The sequence below is a fragment of the Calonectris borealis genome, chromosome 13, assembly GCF_964195595.1.
Source record: "Calonectris borealis chromosome 13, bCalBor7.hap1.2, whole genome shotgun sequence".
NCBI classification, from domain to species: domain Eukaryota; kingdom Metazoa; phylum Chordata; class Aves; order Procellariiformes; family Procellariidae; genus Calonectris; species Calonectris borealis.
The window spans coordinates 9,850,196-9,866,188 of record NC_134324.1 but is presented as its reverse complement, the minus strand read 5'-3'; the positions used below and the strand labels follow the sequence as shown (position 1 = coordinate 9,866,188).

The 15,993-nt window shown below is 46.3% G+C and overlaps 1 protein-coding gene across 3 annotated transcripts in view; it reads left to right on the top strand.

The window, feature by feature from the left end:
- Positions 1-15,993, top strand: part of DOCK11 (dedicator of cytokinesis 11) — an 86,714-nt gene that overhangs the window by 56,444 nt on the left and 14,277 nt on the right. For 2 of the 3 annotated variants that reach the window (XM_075162068.1, XM_075162067.1), the window contains exons 35-46: positions 1,365-1,476; positions 1,605-1,671; positions 2,176-2,223; positions 2,426-2,503; positions 2,729-2,871; positions 3,537-3,652; positions 5,465-5,602; positions 11,189-11,371; positions 12,021-12,134; positions 13,871-14,086; positions 14,168-14,225; positions 15,690-15,796. In XM_075162068.1, the coding sequence (XP_075018169.1) occupies positions 1,365-1,476; positions 1,605-1,671; positions 2,176-2,223; positions 2,426-2,503; positions 2,729-2,871; positions 3,537-3,652; positions 5,465-5,602; positions 11,189-11,371; positions 12,021-12,134; positions 13,871-14,086; positions 14,168-14,225; positions 15,690-15,796 (1,380 nt within the window). The remainder of the gene's footprint in view (positions 1-1,364; positions 1,477-1,604; positions 1,672-2,175; positions 2,224-2,425; positions 2,504-2,728; positions 2,872-3,536; positions 3,653-5,464; positions 5,603-11,188; positions 11,372-12,020; positions 12,135-13,870; positions 14,087-14,167; positions 14,226-15,689; positions 15,797-15,993) is intronic. The other variant, XM_075162069.1, reaches the window with a different exon arrangement.

Here is a 15,993-nt window from a genome sequence, read left to right as displayed (position 1 = left end):
GCATCTTTAAAAACTTTGGCCCTTACAACAAGCAAGGCAAAGATTGTCTGGGCTCCTGCTGGCTGTGTCCTGACATGCTTAGGAGAGGTGGGGCCTTTCAAGCTCTCCCACATGAATCATGAAGCTACAAGACCAAGTATAGCCAAACACTTGACTATCAAACTGTTCATATTCAGCAAAGCTCTGAGCATATGCTTTAACCCTGCTGGCGGGGTTTGCAGAAAGCGTTATTGCGTGCAGCTCAGCTCTTCCCCTCAGCTAGACATCCTCTTCTGTGTCTTTGAAGGTACGTTTTTCAGGGTCGTTGAAAACAACTTTTCTGTTAGGGAATGCAATATCCACAAAACCATGTAAAAGCAATGCCACGTGGAGGAGCACACCTTTAACACTGCTCTACAGAGGTAGACACGTTGCTTATTGCCTGTTCCCCCAGAGTGAGTTGTGTGCTGACTTGATAGTTTGGCATGGTCAACAGCAAAGCTCTGGCTATAGCACTGTATCTCCAACTCTAAACTGAATGTTTAATTCTGTTTTATTATGACTCACATCCACAGTTTGTCCCAGAATAAACAACAAATAAGATCTGTGGATCGCTCTCCGAACATGTGAGGCACAGCTTTAAGAGAAGCGCCCTGCTTAGGGCTTAATAGTATCCATTTGTCGGAGGATACAGCTAGGGCGAGCACAGAGAATGCAAAAAGATTTGGTAAAGCTTTAGAAGTCGTGTTTCCCACTACACAATGCCCAAGCTTTTCCCACGCAGATTGACTCACCAGCAGGATTTCACTTATCTTTGCCTAAGTCATTAAGTAGGATGAAAACCAAGAGACACTTCCAAAAATCGGGGGGAAAAAAAGTTATTTTCTTAAGCTGAAATTTCCTGTTTTTTTAATAACTGACATTTTGTTTTGAAGTGTTCGTCTACAACAGAAAGTTAGATTCTTGCTTTAAACTGTGGCAGCTAATGAACTATTTTGTTTGACAAGAACTGACTTCAAAAATGTCTGTGAGCCTAGACACTGCAGAGAGCAGGGGAAGCGAAAGCAGGGCTGCTGTGCGTTTTGCTGGATAAGCCGTCATTCTCTGCCCAGACATTTTTTTTCTGGGCAGAGAAGTGTTCAGCCATGTGTCCAGGATTTCAGACTGCTCATCACTGGATGGGCAGCAACCCCAAAGGATAAGACGTCTCCAAAGCATGGTGCTGTGGGGGTGCACATGTAGGGGGACGGGAGGAATGCTGGCACATCTGGTATGTGCCGGCTTTGCTGTGCCCACGCTGCACGGTGTCTGGCCCCGTGCTCCGCTCGGGCACGGCGCAGGCACCCAGAGCCACTGGCCTCCACGTCACATCTGTGTCCCGTTAGATCCGCAGAAGCTCCACGAGGAGCAGCGTGTCGCACTGCAGCCGGCTGGACCAGTTTGAGATCCGGACACTCCTGATGTGCTACCTCTACATTGTGAAGATGATCTCTGAAGGTTGGTGGCTCTTGTTCACTGGAGGGCAGCCAGAAAGACAAGAAACCATCACTGGCAGTGTTGGTCTGTAAGGTCCCCCTTTAATTTTTTTTAAATCTTAGTGCGCTGTTTTTTTTTTTTTCTTTCAGATACTCTTTTAGCTTATTGGAACAAATTCTCCCCCCAAGAGCTGATCAATGTCCTTGTGCTTCTGGAGTGAGTATCACGAGGCTGCAATTCAAGCACTGCGCCTTTGTGCAGGCAGCGTTAGCCAAGAAGAAGGCATGAGTGCGGCTGCCTCGCAGGGTGCACGCGGTCCTGTGCAGCACTAGAGGTGTCTGGCCAGGTTCTAATGAAAAGCTTTTCCTCCCTCTGAGGAGAAACAGGTGTATATTGAGGGAGCACGGTGAAGTGGCGGTGCCCTGTGCTCGGTCCGGGCTGTGCAGAGGGTGTCCCAACACCCGCGGGCAAGCAGGGCTTACGGCACAGCCTCCCACCGTAACCGGCACAACCTCCGCTTTGCAGCAGGTTTGGAGAGTGTGAGGAGACAAGGATGTGCCATAGGGTTTGGAAACCGAGGGTGTGAGGTCAAGTGACTTGTAAATACAGACCCAAATGCTCATGCCCAGTGGAGTGTGTCTGCAGACAAGGACAGGGTAGATTTTAAATGTTCCCGATCTGCAGGATCTGTAACAGATACATATTTTATTTTCTTTCTAGGGTGTGTTTATTTCACTTCAGATACGTGGGGAAGAGAAATATTGCCAGGTACTGTATTCTTCCGGCCGGGGCCAGGGTTGGGGGGCCGGCCCCGTGCTCCCTGCCGCAGCCGAGGAAGGAAGGGAGCGTTCACACCCACGCCGGGCAAACCCAAGCAGGCAGGAAGCCTGCGGGGCCGGGACTCTGCTCAGCGCCATGCCGCAAGCAGAGTCCCCTCGTCTCAGCACCCTGCCCCTTCCCTCCCCTCCAGCTCCTGCATGAGACCCCCAGGCCCAGGCGCTCCTGGCTGCCCGCGCAGGTTGGCAGTGTCCCCCGCAGTCGGCTGCAGGTGAGACACGAGTCACGGCTGCACCTCTCCTCCCTGAGCAGCAGCACTGCTGTTTCATTAGCTCTAGGGCCATCTGGCGCAGGCGAGACCAGGGTAGCCTGGTCAGTCCTGCTGGGATTGTCCGGGATAAACCAGATTAGTCTCCATCCTGGTGCTTCATGTAATCCTGTAGTGGTGTGGCTGCTGCTGCTCATCCAAACCCGCAGCCTTCGCTTCCCCTTGCAGGGTGCACGACGCCTGGTTATCCAAGCACACGGGAGCCGATAGGAAATCCCAGACGATGCCAGCACTCCGCAGCAGAGCTGGGGGGATGCAGGTGCGGCTCCAGCATCTGGGCAGCTTGGAGACCTCCTTCACGCTCAACCACAGTACGTACAGCAGAGCGAGATGGGACTGTGGAGTATTAGCCTGCTGAAAACTGCATGTAGCCATTTTCTACTTGTTGCTTGTTGCTTTAGAATATTCGAAATCTGCAGAATTACAGTGGTCACCACTCCTCCCTGCAACATTCCTAGATTGGTGGGGGTGACATTTAAGCCAGCAGGTTAAAAATCACCCCTGGGACTTAGGACTTGCGTGGCTTTTTCCTCTCGCCTGTCTTGGCTCAGCTCCTTGGCTGGGCGTGAGTGCAGGCAATGCCCTGGTTTGGGCAGTGAGCAGGGCAGGCAGGAGAGCTGCCCTGCCCAGACACCTGGGCCGGGATCTGCTCTAAGCCTCTCCACGTGGGCAAATTTTGCCCCATTGAAGCACCTTGCCGTTTCCCCTCTGCAGATACAACTTGGACACCTTGTTCTCTGTCTGGCTTGAAAGACAGCGAAATTAAAGGGAAATAACTGACATCATTGGTTTTCTCAGTTGGCAGAGGCTGAGGCAGCTTCTCTGAATGGAGCTGGCAAATTCAGCATTTTGCTATTCTTACCTTATCTCCCAAACCCAGTGAAGTGCAAGGGGATAACCTTACCTATATCAGCATTTAGATCTGGGAGCTGGAATGTTGAACACCTTTTCCTCCTGATTTCCTTTCCGTCCACAGATGCAGGCACCTCAGAAGCAGATATTGTGCACCAGGCATTACTGGAGGGCAATATTGCCACCGAAGTGTGCCTGACAGTCCTGGACACCATCTCTTTTTTCACTCAGAGCTTCAAGGTCAGCATTGAAGAAAAGTGTGCTGTATTGCTGTATTTCTGTATGCGTGTTGATTTTGGTGATCCATTCTCCTAGAGTGGCAGATTATGGAGGGCTTTACAAAAGCAAATAATTTGCACGTTGTTTCTTTTCCAAAACGCTGAGTGTTTCACGAGGTCTCAGAGTAATTATGCACTTACGCAATCTTGCAATTTCTTCAAAACTGCAAGACCAGAGAAAATTACGTGAACATTATACCATGAGTGTAGGCATTACAAAAATAGAATAAGAGGAAATGTACATCACATAGAAAGGAGGGACTAGAGGAAAGGGAAATGAAGGTCTAGCATTCTTAGAACAGTCACTGTTTTCTACCATAAATTGCCTAGAAGCGAGGCCCAGATTTCTTTGAATCACTGTACATCAATGTCTCTGGGGCTGAGGCATTCCAGCCATGGTTACCAGTTCAGATAGGACCACTGGTAGAAGTCTTCTCCTCCACATAGCGATTCACACTCCCAGCAGTCATTGCCATCTACAAGAATCAAAGCCTCTGTGGTGAAGTGAACCCCAGGCTGGCAGCAAAATACTGAAATATTGTTCCAGAAAAGCTCTTCCTCGAAGTGTGGTTGGAGGAATCCTGCTAATAGCAATGTGTCTTGCGTAATGTCACAAGAACAACTCCGGATTTCAGAGTAAACACAATGAAGATTTCCTTTTCAGCTGTATGGAAAAACATGAAGAGAATGGTCATCATATCCTCTGCTTCATATCCTTTGCTCTTCTTTGTTACAGAGCAAAAAAGCTATCCCGGAGCGTATGTTAAATTACTCCTTAGAAGTTGGCAACAGCAGAAGGATTTGGATGCAAGAGTTAAAACTTGCTTGAGTTTCTCAGTTGCCTCTTTTTGAATACGGCTGAACCACAAAACAATGTGATTTTGAAACCACAGGATAGACTGGATTCCCTTCCGCTTTAATGGACTTCTGCTTTGCTTTTATGGTCAGACGGTGTTACCGCACAGAAGTGTGCTCTGTACTGCAGTAAAAGTGCTGATCTGACTCTGTTCTCACTGATGGAGTAAATTAATTCAGTTAAAAAGTATGGATCCTAAACTTACCCTGCTACAAGATATGTATAAGATGTCAAAAGACAAATCGGAGATAGGGACTATTTGTCTCCTATCGATATGGGACATCCATGTCCTTGCTGGGTGGCCACGATGTGCCAGGCTTCCTGGCTGCAAGGATGACAGCAGGCACAGGCAAGGTAACTCTGACACCAAACTGTATTAGTCCTCTCCAAGTAATTCCATTTTACCGTATCTCCAGAAGGTGCAAACTGTCAAAACTTTGCAGGAGACAAGGGAAGTGTACTGACTTACTACAGCTATGAATCTGTCTAGTGAAAAGATGTGATAGTCTTTATTTTTTTTTCCTCTCTTTCTCTTTTGGGCTGCAAATGAAACACACTTCGTGACAAATCTAAAAGAAATGGAAAAAATAGTGTCATAGTTATGTTGGTAACAGACTTTTTTATTTAAAATAACTCTAGGCAACTGGTGAAAGTTGTACAGATTATTGCGTTAGGTTTTGGAATTAGAGATGCAAAAGTGATAAAATATTTTTGTTTTATTCTCTGCTATAAAAATAGCCTCTGAGCAACTAGTGTCAGTTTGTATTGGTTGTCACATTTATTGGTTATATTTTTACTGAAGGCCCTGTTCCTTACCTGGCTTAAGAATTGATGTGAGTGATTATGCAAAATTATCTCTGTCATTTCCAGCTTCAGGCACAACATTTCTGCAAAATAAATTCTCTTGTTGCTTTCCAGACCCAGCTTTTAAGCAACGATGGCCACAATCCACTCATGAAGAAGGTTTTTGATATTCATCTGGCTTTTCTCAAAAACGGGCAGTCAGAAGCAGCTCTTAAGCATGTGTTCGCCTCTCTGAGAGCTTTCATTAGCAAGGTATGTAATACATGTCTCCAAAGGTGCAGGAGAATTTATATAGGTGTGACAGAAGAGACCAGTACACTTAAACTCCTGTTAAACTGATAGTTTGTACTGTTTGGAGATGTGTTTTAGAAAACAGCTTCTTCACTGATTTAAAAAACAGCCCAGGTTAAGTTATCTGTTTTAACAATTGCTTGTTATCTGTTGGATATCAGGAAACAAAAGGAGAAATGGCGAGGAATTCCCTCACTTGCCTTAGTCACAAAACTGCTGTTAAAGATTAGTATCTGTTCGACCAAAAGCTGGTGCTTCTTGAATCTTTGCCCCAAACTGTCAACATTGCTGACAATGCTATTGCTTGAATAATACTTGTACTGACAACTACTCTCTCCCATTGCGTTCGAAAGAGGGTACTAATTGCTGAACCTCTTTCTACACTTTTCTGAGCCCTGGTACGCAGCGAGGCTGTTTAATCCCCTGAGCTCAAGCAGCATCAAAGCCGCAGCTAACCACATAAGAGCGGTGACTGATGCCATTGCTGACATTTCCCTTCATGCTTGTCAAAACCTGCCACTTCTCATAAGTACATTTTCGGGACCAGATGTACATGCAAACTCCATTCTTTCCAAGCTGCATGGTTATCATAAATTCAAAATTAATTAAAACCTGTCAAATCATTTGAATGCAACGCTTCATTAATGAGGTAAATCCGTGTGGCGTGAGATTGCAGCCAGGCAGAGCACAGTATGTGAATGATATGCAGCAAAGGAGGTCTTGCACTAGTTGCCGAGCAAAGTTTGATTAAAGAAAGAGACTGCTAAACTGTTTTTCAGAGGTGGAAAAAGTCTGTGCTATGTACATTTTACTATAACCCCACAACGAAGCTAAAAGCTAGTATGAGTATGTCTAGGGCTGGATTTTGGTTTGTCCTAAGCAAACACGTGAGAAGCAGAAAATGAAGAAGTCTTGCTAGCTACCTATCTGGCTCCAGACAGCGTGGTCTCCTACGAGATGTTTTTCCATGGGGCTTCTTAAAGCCTGCTAGATTGGCAACTGGCACTGGCAGGAATCACTCAGTTTTTCTACAGGGTCCGGTACATGTTTATTGCTCTACCTTTCTTTTGAGTTTTCTGCTTGCCTGTGATCTGCTTAGCCTTGAGATCCATCCTGCCGCAGATCTGCGCACGCCCCACTCAGAGACAGTCTCTCTGCACATCTCCTCCCCTTACTAGTCGAAGGCTTGTTTAGCCAGAAATATTTGGTTTGTGCCTATAGCAAATAAGACACCTTCCTTGTCTCCCTGGCAGATTTTCTGTGGTTGTTTAAATGCAAAGCCAAACCTGCACACCTGCTCAATTTGATCTCACCATCAGCCTTCAAAACCTGGAGCCCTTCAGGGGTTCCACGCTCGTTTTCCAAAATGCCGATTACAGCAACACAGGCTGCGTTCTTGCCTGCTGCGAGGACGGGCAGTGGGGTCGTTTTCTTGGACTTATACCAACCTGAATCCACACTGAATTTGGCAACTGGGGTCTTCAAAGATATGAAGGATTGATTTCAGTTAATTTATCACATTTCCCCTATGACAGGACACGGTGTTGCTTCTGTAAAAGCAAGATATAAGCCCAGCAGATGGTATCTATAAGGAAGTGTTTTCTTTGCCAACTTCATAACCACGAGTCCCAAACTTCCTTTTAAGTCCTCCGAAGGGCTTTTCTAAGGCCCAAAGTGACAATAAAATAGCCGGGGGGGTGGTCACTGCCTTTCATGACAAGGGCAAGGATGGCTTGTTTTCCTGCAAGTTTGTTTTGAAATATGAAAGCTGCACTGCTTTGTTTTGGGCTGCATATCACTGTTAGCTATAAATTAGTGTTAACTTCAAGAAAACCAAAAGTGAGTTATACCTTTGATGCAGCTAGAATGGACAATTTGTCATTTTTATGGGTTTCTGTAGCTAATAATTACAATGAAAAGAATCCCCCTCTAATCTAGGGTCACAGCAAATGGTTGCTGGAGGGGAAAAAACTCCTGAGATTTATTCTGCATCCCAAAATCCGTCTTAAAAATAGCTTGCTTTCTGCATTAAATCTGGTTACTTGATAGGCAAAAGACTTAAATAAAAAAAAAGGAATGTCGCAAGAAAGCAAAGAACAAACAAGTTCTATAATTGTTTGCACGTTTGGTTTTGGTTTTAGAATGAATCCTGCTTGCATGCATGTGTGCTGGGAATTTGGAAAGAAAGCTGTCTCTGTTTTACCGGCTGGGAAGAAGCAACAAAAGCTAGATTGCTCTTGTTTTATCCTCTAGGTTTTCTTAACAACTAAATCCTTCTTTTCAGAGCATCATTTGCAGATAAATACATATATACATGCTTGGGAATGGTCTTAAAATTAAAAGTTATGAAGGAAAATATGCACAGAGGAGGGGGCTGAGGTAATTTTCCCTGCATTAAAGAGCAGCTCAGACACGTGGATGTGAGAATGATGGAAACCCCATGTAGCTGCCCACTCCATGCCTGCCTGTCCCTCAGTGCGTTGACACTAGCAGGGCACATTAGAGGCATCACAAATCCCAGGCCCTGAAGAACTAGGGCAGCAGAGCCTTGCTCCTTTCCTGCAACAGCCGATTTGGGAAGCTTTTCCCTGTCTGTTAGCAATTCCCCCTGACCATGTCAAGCTGTGCTTTCCCTCCCGGTTAGTGCTCTCAGGATGCAGCATCATTACAGCCTCCCATGCAGCTGTGAAGGGCACTTGTGTTATGGTTTACTCGGCAGGCAGCCAAACACCACACAGCTGCTCGCTCACTCCCTCCACAGTAGGATGGGGGAGAGAATCAAAAAAAAAGAAAAATTCGTGGATTGAGATAAAGACAGTTTAATAGAACAGAAAAGGAAGGGAAAATAATAATAATGATAGAATATACAAAATGAGTGATGCACAATGCAATTGCTCACCACCCGCTGACCAATGCCCAGCCAGTCCCCGAGCAGCGATCCGCCCCCAACCAACTCCCTCAGTTTATATACTGAGCATGATGTCATATGGTATGGAATATCCCGTTTGCCAGTTGGGTCAGCTGTCCTGGCTATGCTCCCTCCCAGCTTCTTGTGCACCTGGCAGAGCATGGGAAGCTGAAAAGTCCTTGATGAGATAAACAGGACTTAGCAACAACTAAAACATCAGTGTGTTATCAACTTTATTTTCATGCTAAATTCAAAACACAGCACTATACCAGCTACTAGGAAGAAAATTAACTATCCCATACGAAACCAGGACAACTTAGCATGTCCTGCCTGCTGCCGTGGCTCCCCTGCCCTCACGTCCCTTTTGTGCCGAGGCCTCTCTGGGAGCTGCTCACTGCATTGACTCCTGCTCTGGCCCTTCGTATTAGGGCTGGATCAGAAATGTGCTTCTCCAGCGCACGCAGAGTCATCGCCACATGTGCTGTTTCGTGGCTCTTCCCAGCTCGTGTTCTCCTGCCAGCTGGATTGCCGCAGGCAGCACCTGGCCAGATCTCCAGCAGGCATACACCCTTGGGTCTGCTGCCCGGAACCTGGTGCTTGGTCTCCAGAAGGAGCTGTGCGGGGACGCAGGTTCCCTATGAACAGGGCACAGGTTTTCCTCCAGAGCTGGTGCAGTGTGGAGGGGAGCACACAGGGAGGGATCTTGGGCGGCTTCTTCCGTAGCAGATTCCCAGGCAAAGTTTTTCTCCCTAGCATTGGGTTGGAAATGTCTGAAAAGCCTCTGCAGGCAAGCAGTGGTCCCTGCTGAAAGCAAGTGCCAGCCATATCTTCTTGGGTGCCCGTGTGCTGCCTATGCATGCCCAGTCGCACATCACTGTGGCCGAGTCTGGGCTAAACCCAGTTCTGAGCATGACCCCATCTCGCTATGGGAGAAGGATTGCATTACAGCAGGCAGCAATTACTTAATAGCTCCTTTCCCGAGTGCGCACATGATCCTCTTCGCCTTGTGTTACTATGATGTTTATTTGCTTCTTTTCTTTCTCCCGTTTTTTAAATGAAAATATTTTTGGCCAGAGGCAGTGAACACGAAGTATTTGGTAAGTGTCTTCATTCTGCCGTGTAACCTGTGTGGCTCAGTGTAATCCCAACGGTGTAGTCTTGCTAGCCACAGCTCCTAGAATCCTGTTCTGAGACCCTTTCACCAGCATGCCATAGTGGTGGCCACAGCAGTACCTACAAACTTTTCTGAATCATATATGCTTAATGCAAGGAGTAGAGGGCCACAGTAACAGCTCCAGGCTCTGACTTGGAGGATGTAAGTGAATACTCTGACAGTATTTACTGTCATCTCCCATGGGGAGAAGGTAGTGGAGCAGATAGAAGTAGCTCATGGACCATGCCCCATGAGGACCATTGGGTCTTGAATGAACTGAGCGCATCTTTCCTCTGAACAGATAAAAACCATGGTTGTCTCTGTTGCCTCTTTGTGCCAGGAAATTCCCTGGGGCTGATTCCCATCTGCAGCAGAGGGAGCAGAGTGCTGCTGTGCGATGTCCGAACAGCCTCCGCTCCCTCCGGGAGGTGTTGGCGTCTCACCCCGCTCCAGCCAGGTCTCTGCGGTGGCTGCGGAGGCTGCTGCGTGCCAGCACAAAACCCTTCCTTGTTCTGCTTCCCTGCACCCAGCCCACTGCAGCCAGGGTGGAAGGAAGCCAAGTGCAGTCGTCCCCCCATGCCAGCCACCACGCGTGACCGCAGCCAGATGGACGCACACTGGCGGTCCCCGCTCCGGCGAGCCCTGCGTGGAGGCTGCTGCCCGCCGGGGCAGGGCACCGCTGCAGCCGTCTGCTTTTCAGGCACGGCTGAGCTTGCCCCCGCAGACGTGCTTGGAAGTAGGTGTTCGGTAAAGTGATAGATGTACTACAGCAGTATGGGGTGCTGGTCTTCCCCTTCTGCTTTTCTTCACCCTGCTGCAAATCTCTGAGCCCCGTTGCTAACCGAGGTAGCTCACGCTGCGGTTTGGTTTGATCCTGCTGCTCCCTGGGGCCGGCTCCGTCTGGGGGGCCAGGGCAGGCCACTGTGTATTTTAGGCTCTCTGGGACAAGCAAGTCTCTTGTTTGCATTCCTGAGGGGAAGCATGATTTTAGGCTTTCTTCGGGGGACGTGTAGAAGTAGCTGTGCGAGCATGGCAGGTCATGTTTCCCAGCAAGGTCAGACTTCTGAGTGGGTTCCGGCGGATTTTCTGATGTCCCAGATGGCAGCCTTTGGTGGGAATGTCCATGGGACATCTCTGCCCCACTGCTGGTGTTTATGGCTTTTGTAAGAACATAAGACTTCTGTCTGTCCAATTTGGTGAGAATTTGCCAATGAACCCAAAAGTTGTTGGGGGAGGGGATAGACGGACATACACAAGCACAACCCAAAAATGGTGACAGCAAAGTTCATATTGCTCTAGGAAACATGGTTAAAAATAGACCCCAAATTCATTCTCACAAATATTTTCAGGTTCAGAACTCTGGCAGACGTTTTATTGAGGCGGTCCAGGCTGGAGCCCAGTGTGTTGCCCCATGCCCCTGCCCATCTGAGCCCTGTGGGTGTAATTTAGTGGTGTATTTTCTAATCTTTGCATGCCTCTTGTGAAGTTTCCCTCAGCGTTTTTCAAGGGAAGGGTGAACATGTGCGCTGCCCTCTGCTACGAGATCCTGAAGTGTTGCACTTCCAAGGTGTCCTCCACGAGGAACGAAGCCTCGGCTCTTCTGTATCTCCTGATGAGAAATAACTTTGAATTCACCAAAAGGAGAACGTTTCTGAGAACGCATCTTCAGGTCAGTGACTGGGGAAAAGCTAGAGAGCAGGACGCCTCAGATTTAATGAACAGATGTATCAATGTCACCTCATATCTGCAGAGGATCTTGCCATTGTTATATGGACAAAAATCCTCTTGATTTCCAGGCTTTGTCTAATTCCTGTTTCCAGTGATTGGCCCAGGGCCCTTTGGGTAAAATACACTGCCATCACGTACTCCAGGCTGTTGAGTTTTTGAAATCACGGACACAAGACACATCTCTGCCCCAGAGGCTGGCCGGGATGGGGTAGAAAGGAGAGCAAGAAGAGCTGCCTTTGAGGCAGGAGAAGGGATTTTCCTGGAGCTGCTTTTGCAGCGTTGTTTTTTTGAAGCAAATTTAAATGCCTAGTGGGGCAGATGAATACCGTCTGCGTTGTAATGTATCACAGAAGAAGGTGTACAAACAGGGATTTGTATTACAATGGTTATATTGTTCATTCTGTGAACTCGCTGTTTGGTCCTCTGGGGAATATTCGTCCTTGGGAGATGTGACAGCAAAGCCACAACAGCAACTGTTGCTTACGTTGTGGGAAAGACGTGATGTTTTCCTATGAGCATTTTATGTAACTGTGACAATAAAGCTCCTCTATAGGGCTCCTTTAGATAAAGCCCCTACCCTGTCCCAACAGATAATAATTGCAGTGAGCCAATTAATAGCAGATGTGGCACTCAGCGGTGGGACAAGATTTCAGGACTCCTTGCTCATCATTAACAACTTTGCAAACAGTGACAGGCCTATGAAGGTAAGTTGGAGACGTTAAATCGCATCATGTGCTGTCAGCCATTAATGCAAGACTGGGGACGCACTGAAGGAAATCATGTTTAAGGGGAAGGCTAATGGGTGGAACTATGATTTATAAGCTCATAGTGGACTGTGTTTGCTCAGTAAACAAGTATTATGCCAACAGTTATAGGGCCAGCTGCCCAGGTAGGTCATGCTCCATCAGTGAGGCCTCACACCAAGAGGAAGGAGCTCTGCAATTCAGGTTATGCTTTGCAAAGCGTGCTGCTTGCAAGGGTGTTGAAAGAGCTTTCCAAGAACTTCCAGCTTTGAGAGGAATGACAACGGAGGGCCTGATACTTCTGTTGCCTGAAGGTAATAATTAGCAGGAATTAAGTTTAGTTAATTGAGTGTCATTAATATTAAGAAAGCACTCTTTAATGGAGATTAATGGTTGTATGTCTTTAAAAAATAAATGTCTGTCTTTGCGCTAGAATTAACAGCTTCTTCCCAACCCGTTGAACAATATATCATCACTGCAGCTTGCTCCTTTGCATACAGTGTAGCTGGCAAGGTAGGATAGAGGAAAATGGGAAGCGTTTTTACAGTTCTGTGATTATCCTATGACCTAAAGGTGGAATGGGAACCGCAGTTAGGTGTTGAATTTGGCTATAACAAAGTTACAGTTAGGATATACCTGGCAAAAACCTCAGTTCTCTTCTGAACACAGGTGTTTATAAGGGTTTCACTGAGCCATACTTTGCTGCTCATATTTTACATCATGAGACCCTCGTTATATCCAATATATGTATTTATATAAGTGCAAGAGTACAAAAGAGATTTCAGTACACCGGAGAGGATGCTGCGCACAGCCACAGATAGCTAGGGAGCAGGAGCCCGAGGAGAGGGAACATGAGCCAGGCTAATCATGGAGGAGAGAAAGCTGAGGGGGGACCTAACGGCTGCTTTCCACTACCAAAAGGGAGGTTATAGAGACAAGGAGGTCAGGCTCTTCTCAGAGATGTGGCGTGGCAGGACAAGAGGCAGTGGGCACAAGTTGCTGCAAGGGAAATTCCAACTTTACTTAAAAAAAAAAATTATTTCCCAAGATCATAGTGCAGCCCTGGGGCAGGGCCCAGAAAGGAGGTGGGATTTCTGTCCTTGGAGGTTATAAAACTTGGCCGGAGAAGCCTTGCTCTAACTCGATGATGGTCCTGCTCTGAGCAGGGGATCAGACTGGAGCCTGTGTTTCTTTCTCTGTTTATTACATTCCTGTGGTGGGAAGCTCTACAAATGCCTTCGGTGCTTTAGGAATTGAAGAGTGACCACATCAGAGACTAACAAGCTAGATGCTGAATGACATTGAAAAATACTTCAGGCATGGTTTACGGTCCCATCCTGGGACGTTCTCATGCACGGAGCACTTCTGTCTCGATCTCACAGCAGCTCCGCAAGGTGCCAAAGCACCTGCCTCGCTGTAGCAGGGGAACAGCCAACCTGGCATCCTGCGCGTGACCAGGAGAGCCTGGCCCTGTGCACGCCCAGGCTGAAATGCCTCTCACTATGAAATGCTGTACACTCTATGCGGTGTGAGCTCGAGAAGTAAAAGCTAGTTTGTCTTACCTCCTGCGATCTCGGCATTTTCAGATTGGCAGTAAGCGGAGTGTTGGCTGAAAGGGTAGCGACGGCCTTTTTTGGCAAAGCCTGGAACACCTTTTATTTCTGTATTTGCTTCTAATTAGATTTTTTTTGTGTCAGGCAACTGCTTTTCCTTCCGAAGTCAAAGATTTGACAAAGAGAATCCGTACAGTGCTTATGGCTACTGCCCAAATGAAAGAACATGAAAAGGATCCAGAAATGTTGATAGATCTACAGTACAGTTTAGCCAAATCTTATGCAAGTACTCCAGAGCTCCGGAAAACATGGCTGGACAGTATGGCAAAGATACATGTAAAAAACGGAGACTTTTCAGAGGTAATTCATGTAATTAAAAACATGGTGCACAACAAGACAGATGTACAGATGATATTTTAATTTTCCCTTTGTACTTTGCAGGCAGCCATGTGTTATGTGCATGTAGCAGCCCTCGTTGCAGAGTTTTTGCACAGGAAAAGTAAGTGTGTGCTGTTTGGGAGGCACGAGGAAGATGATGCATGGTGGGTTTTGGGGGATCAGAATCTTTTTAAAGACAAGTTTCTCTTGATTTGGTGAATGATTATTTTAGAAACAAGCTAAAAAGGAAAAAAAAAAATAATGCAGTGGATAAAGCTAGAAGAAGATGAGTGGGTTTTTAAGAAAGGAATCCAATTGTTCATACACAGGCATTTACTAGGCTGGCCATATCTGCTTAGACAGTCATGTTGGTACGTTACTGAGTGAAATAAGAACTGACACATCATGTCTCGGTTTAAATGTTCAGTTGTATTTTACTTTAGGAAATATGCTCACAGGGGAAGCCCATGTTAAAAACTGGCTGTTAATATGTTCATCAAAAGTATCACTATAGGCAGTACAGAAAACTATAGAATAAACCTGTCAAAATTCAGTCAAAAAATGAGGCTATAGCTTAACTATACAAATATGCAATGAACAATCAGGAAAAAAGAGAGTGTTGTGGTTTAATGCAAAACAGGAAGGAAGGACAGACCTGTGTGTTCTCAAGTAACACCACTTTGCAGGTTTTCTTTCAAATATCTGTTCCACAGTTGATATATTGACCCCATTTCTCATTTCCATGTAAGGGTGTAATTGTTGAAATGGACACTTAACATTTCAGAAAGTTAAGGCTGCATAAAAGCTGATTACATTCACTGCCTTGGCCGGAAAGGTCTTAAGTGCCTTGCTCAGGGGGCTTGGAGTCCCTCCAAATTCTGTACTTCGTGTTGGCTAAATGGGAAAAATCAGGACTTGTTTTTCTGATACATACACACATTTCACATGGCTGCAGAGGGGAGAGTATTGAAAGTTGGCAGTTCTTTATTTGTACCCCAGAGGCTGCTTACCACAACCGGTGGTAAAGGAGAACTTCTAAAAAAGAAGAGGAACAAATCCAAAGGAATATCAAGTGAATACATTGAGTTATCTCTGTCACTGGCACTCTTTACATATACGTAGGCTGGAAAGAGTTCAGTAAAGCCTGAACTACTCGAAGTTTTGGGGTACATAACTGTGCTTTCTGCTAGGAGTGTACAATCCTGTTCACTTACCACCCAGCTCTCCAGCATCCAGCAATAGCTTTCTTCTTGCATCTTCCATGCAAAGATATACCCTTGTCCTTCTCTCCTGACTTTCAGTTGGTTGCAGCCAGTTAGGTTGGTCACAGATGACTTCCAGATAGCACACTGGGAAATCTGTTGTGCTTGGTGTTAGTTACGTACTAGGAATGACTCACATGGCAAATGGCTGGGGAGGTTCTGATGTCTTCAGTCTCATATAGCAAATCAGTTGCAAAAATGGGAGTCAGGTCCTCTGATACTTGTAGGACTTCGCTATCAGCTAGACTGCTTCCCTGGCCATTAAATCATGATGCATTTGAGATATGTTATTCCACTAATCCATTTGCTTTTGTCTGCTACAGAACTCTTCCCCAGTGGATGCACTGCCTTCAGGAAAATCACTCCCAACATTGATGAAGAAGGTGCAATGAAAGAAGATGGTGGGATGATGGATGTACATTACAGTGAGGTGAGGTCCTGTAGTATAGACTACAGGATATTCGATAGCTGATTAGGATTTAGTTTTAGACTTTGTTCACTTGAGCTCTAGCAAATTATAGTTGTGCACTGGCATCTGTAAGGAAGACTGTTCCACAGCAATTTCCCAAGAAAAATCTGCCTTGAAGGATTTTCTCTGTATAGTTCAGAGAGGTAAAACTGGTGTAA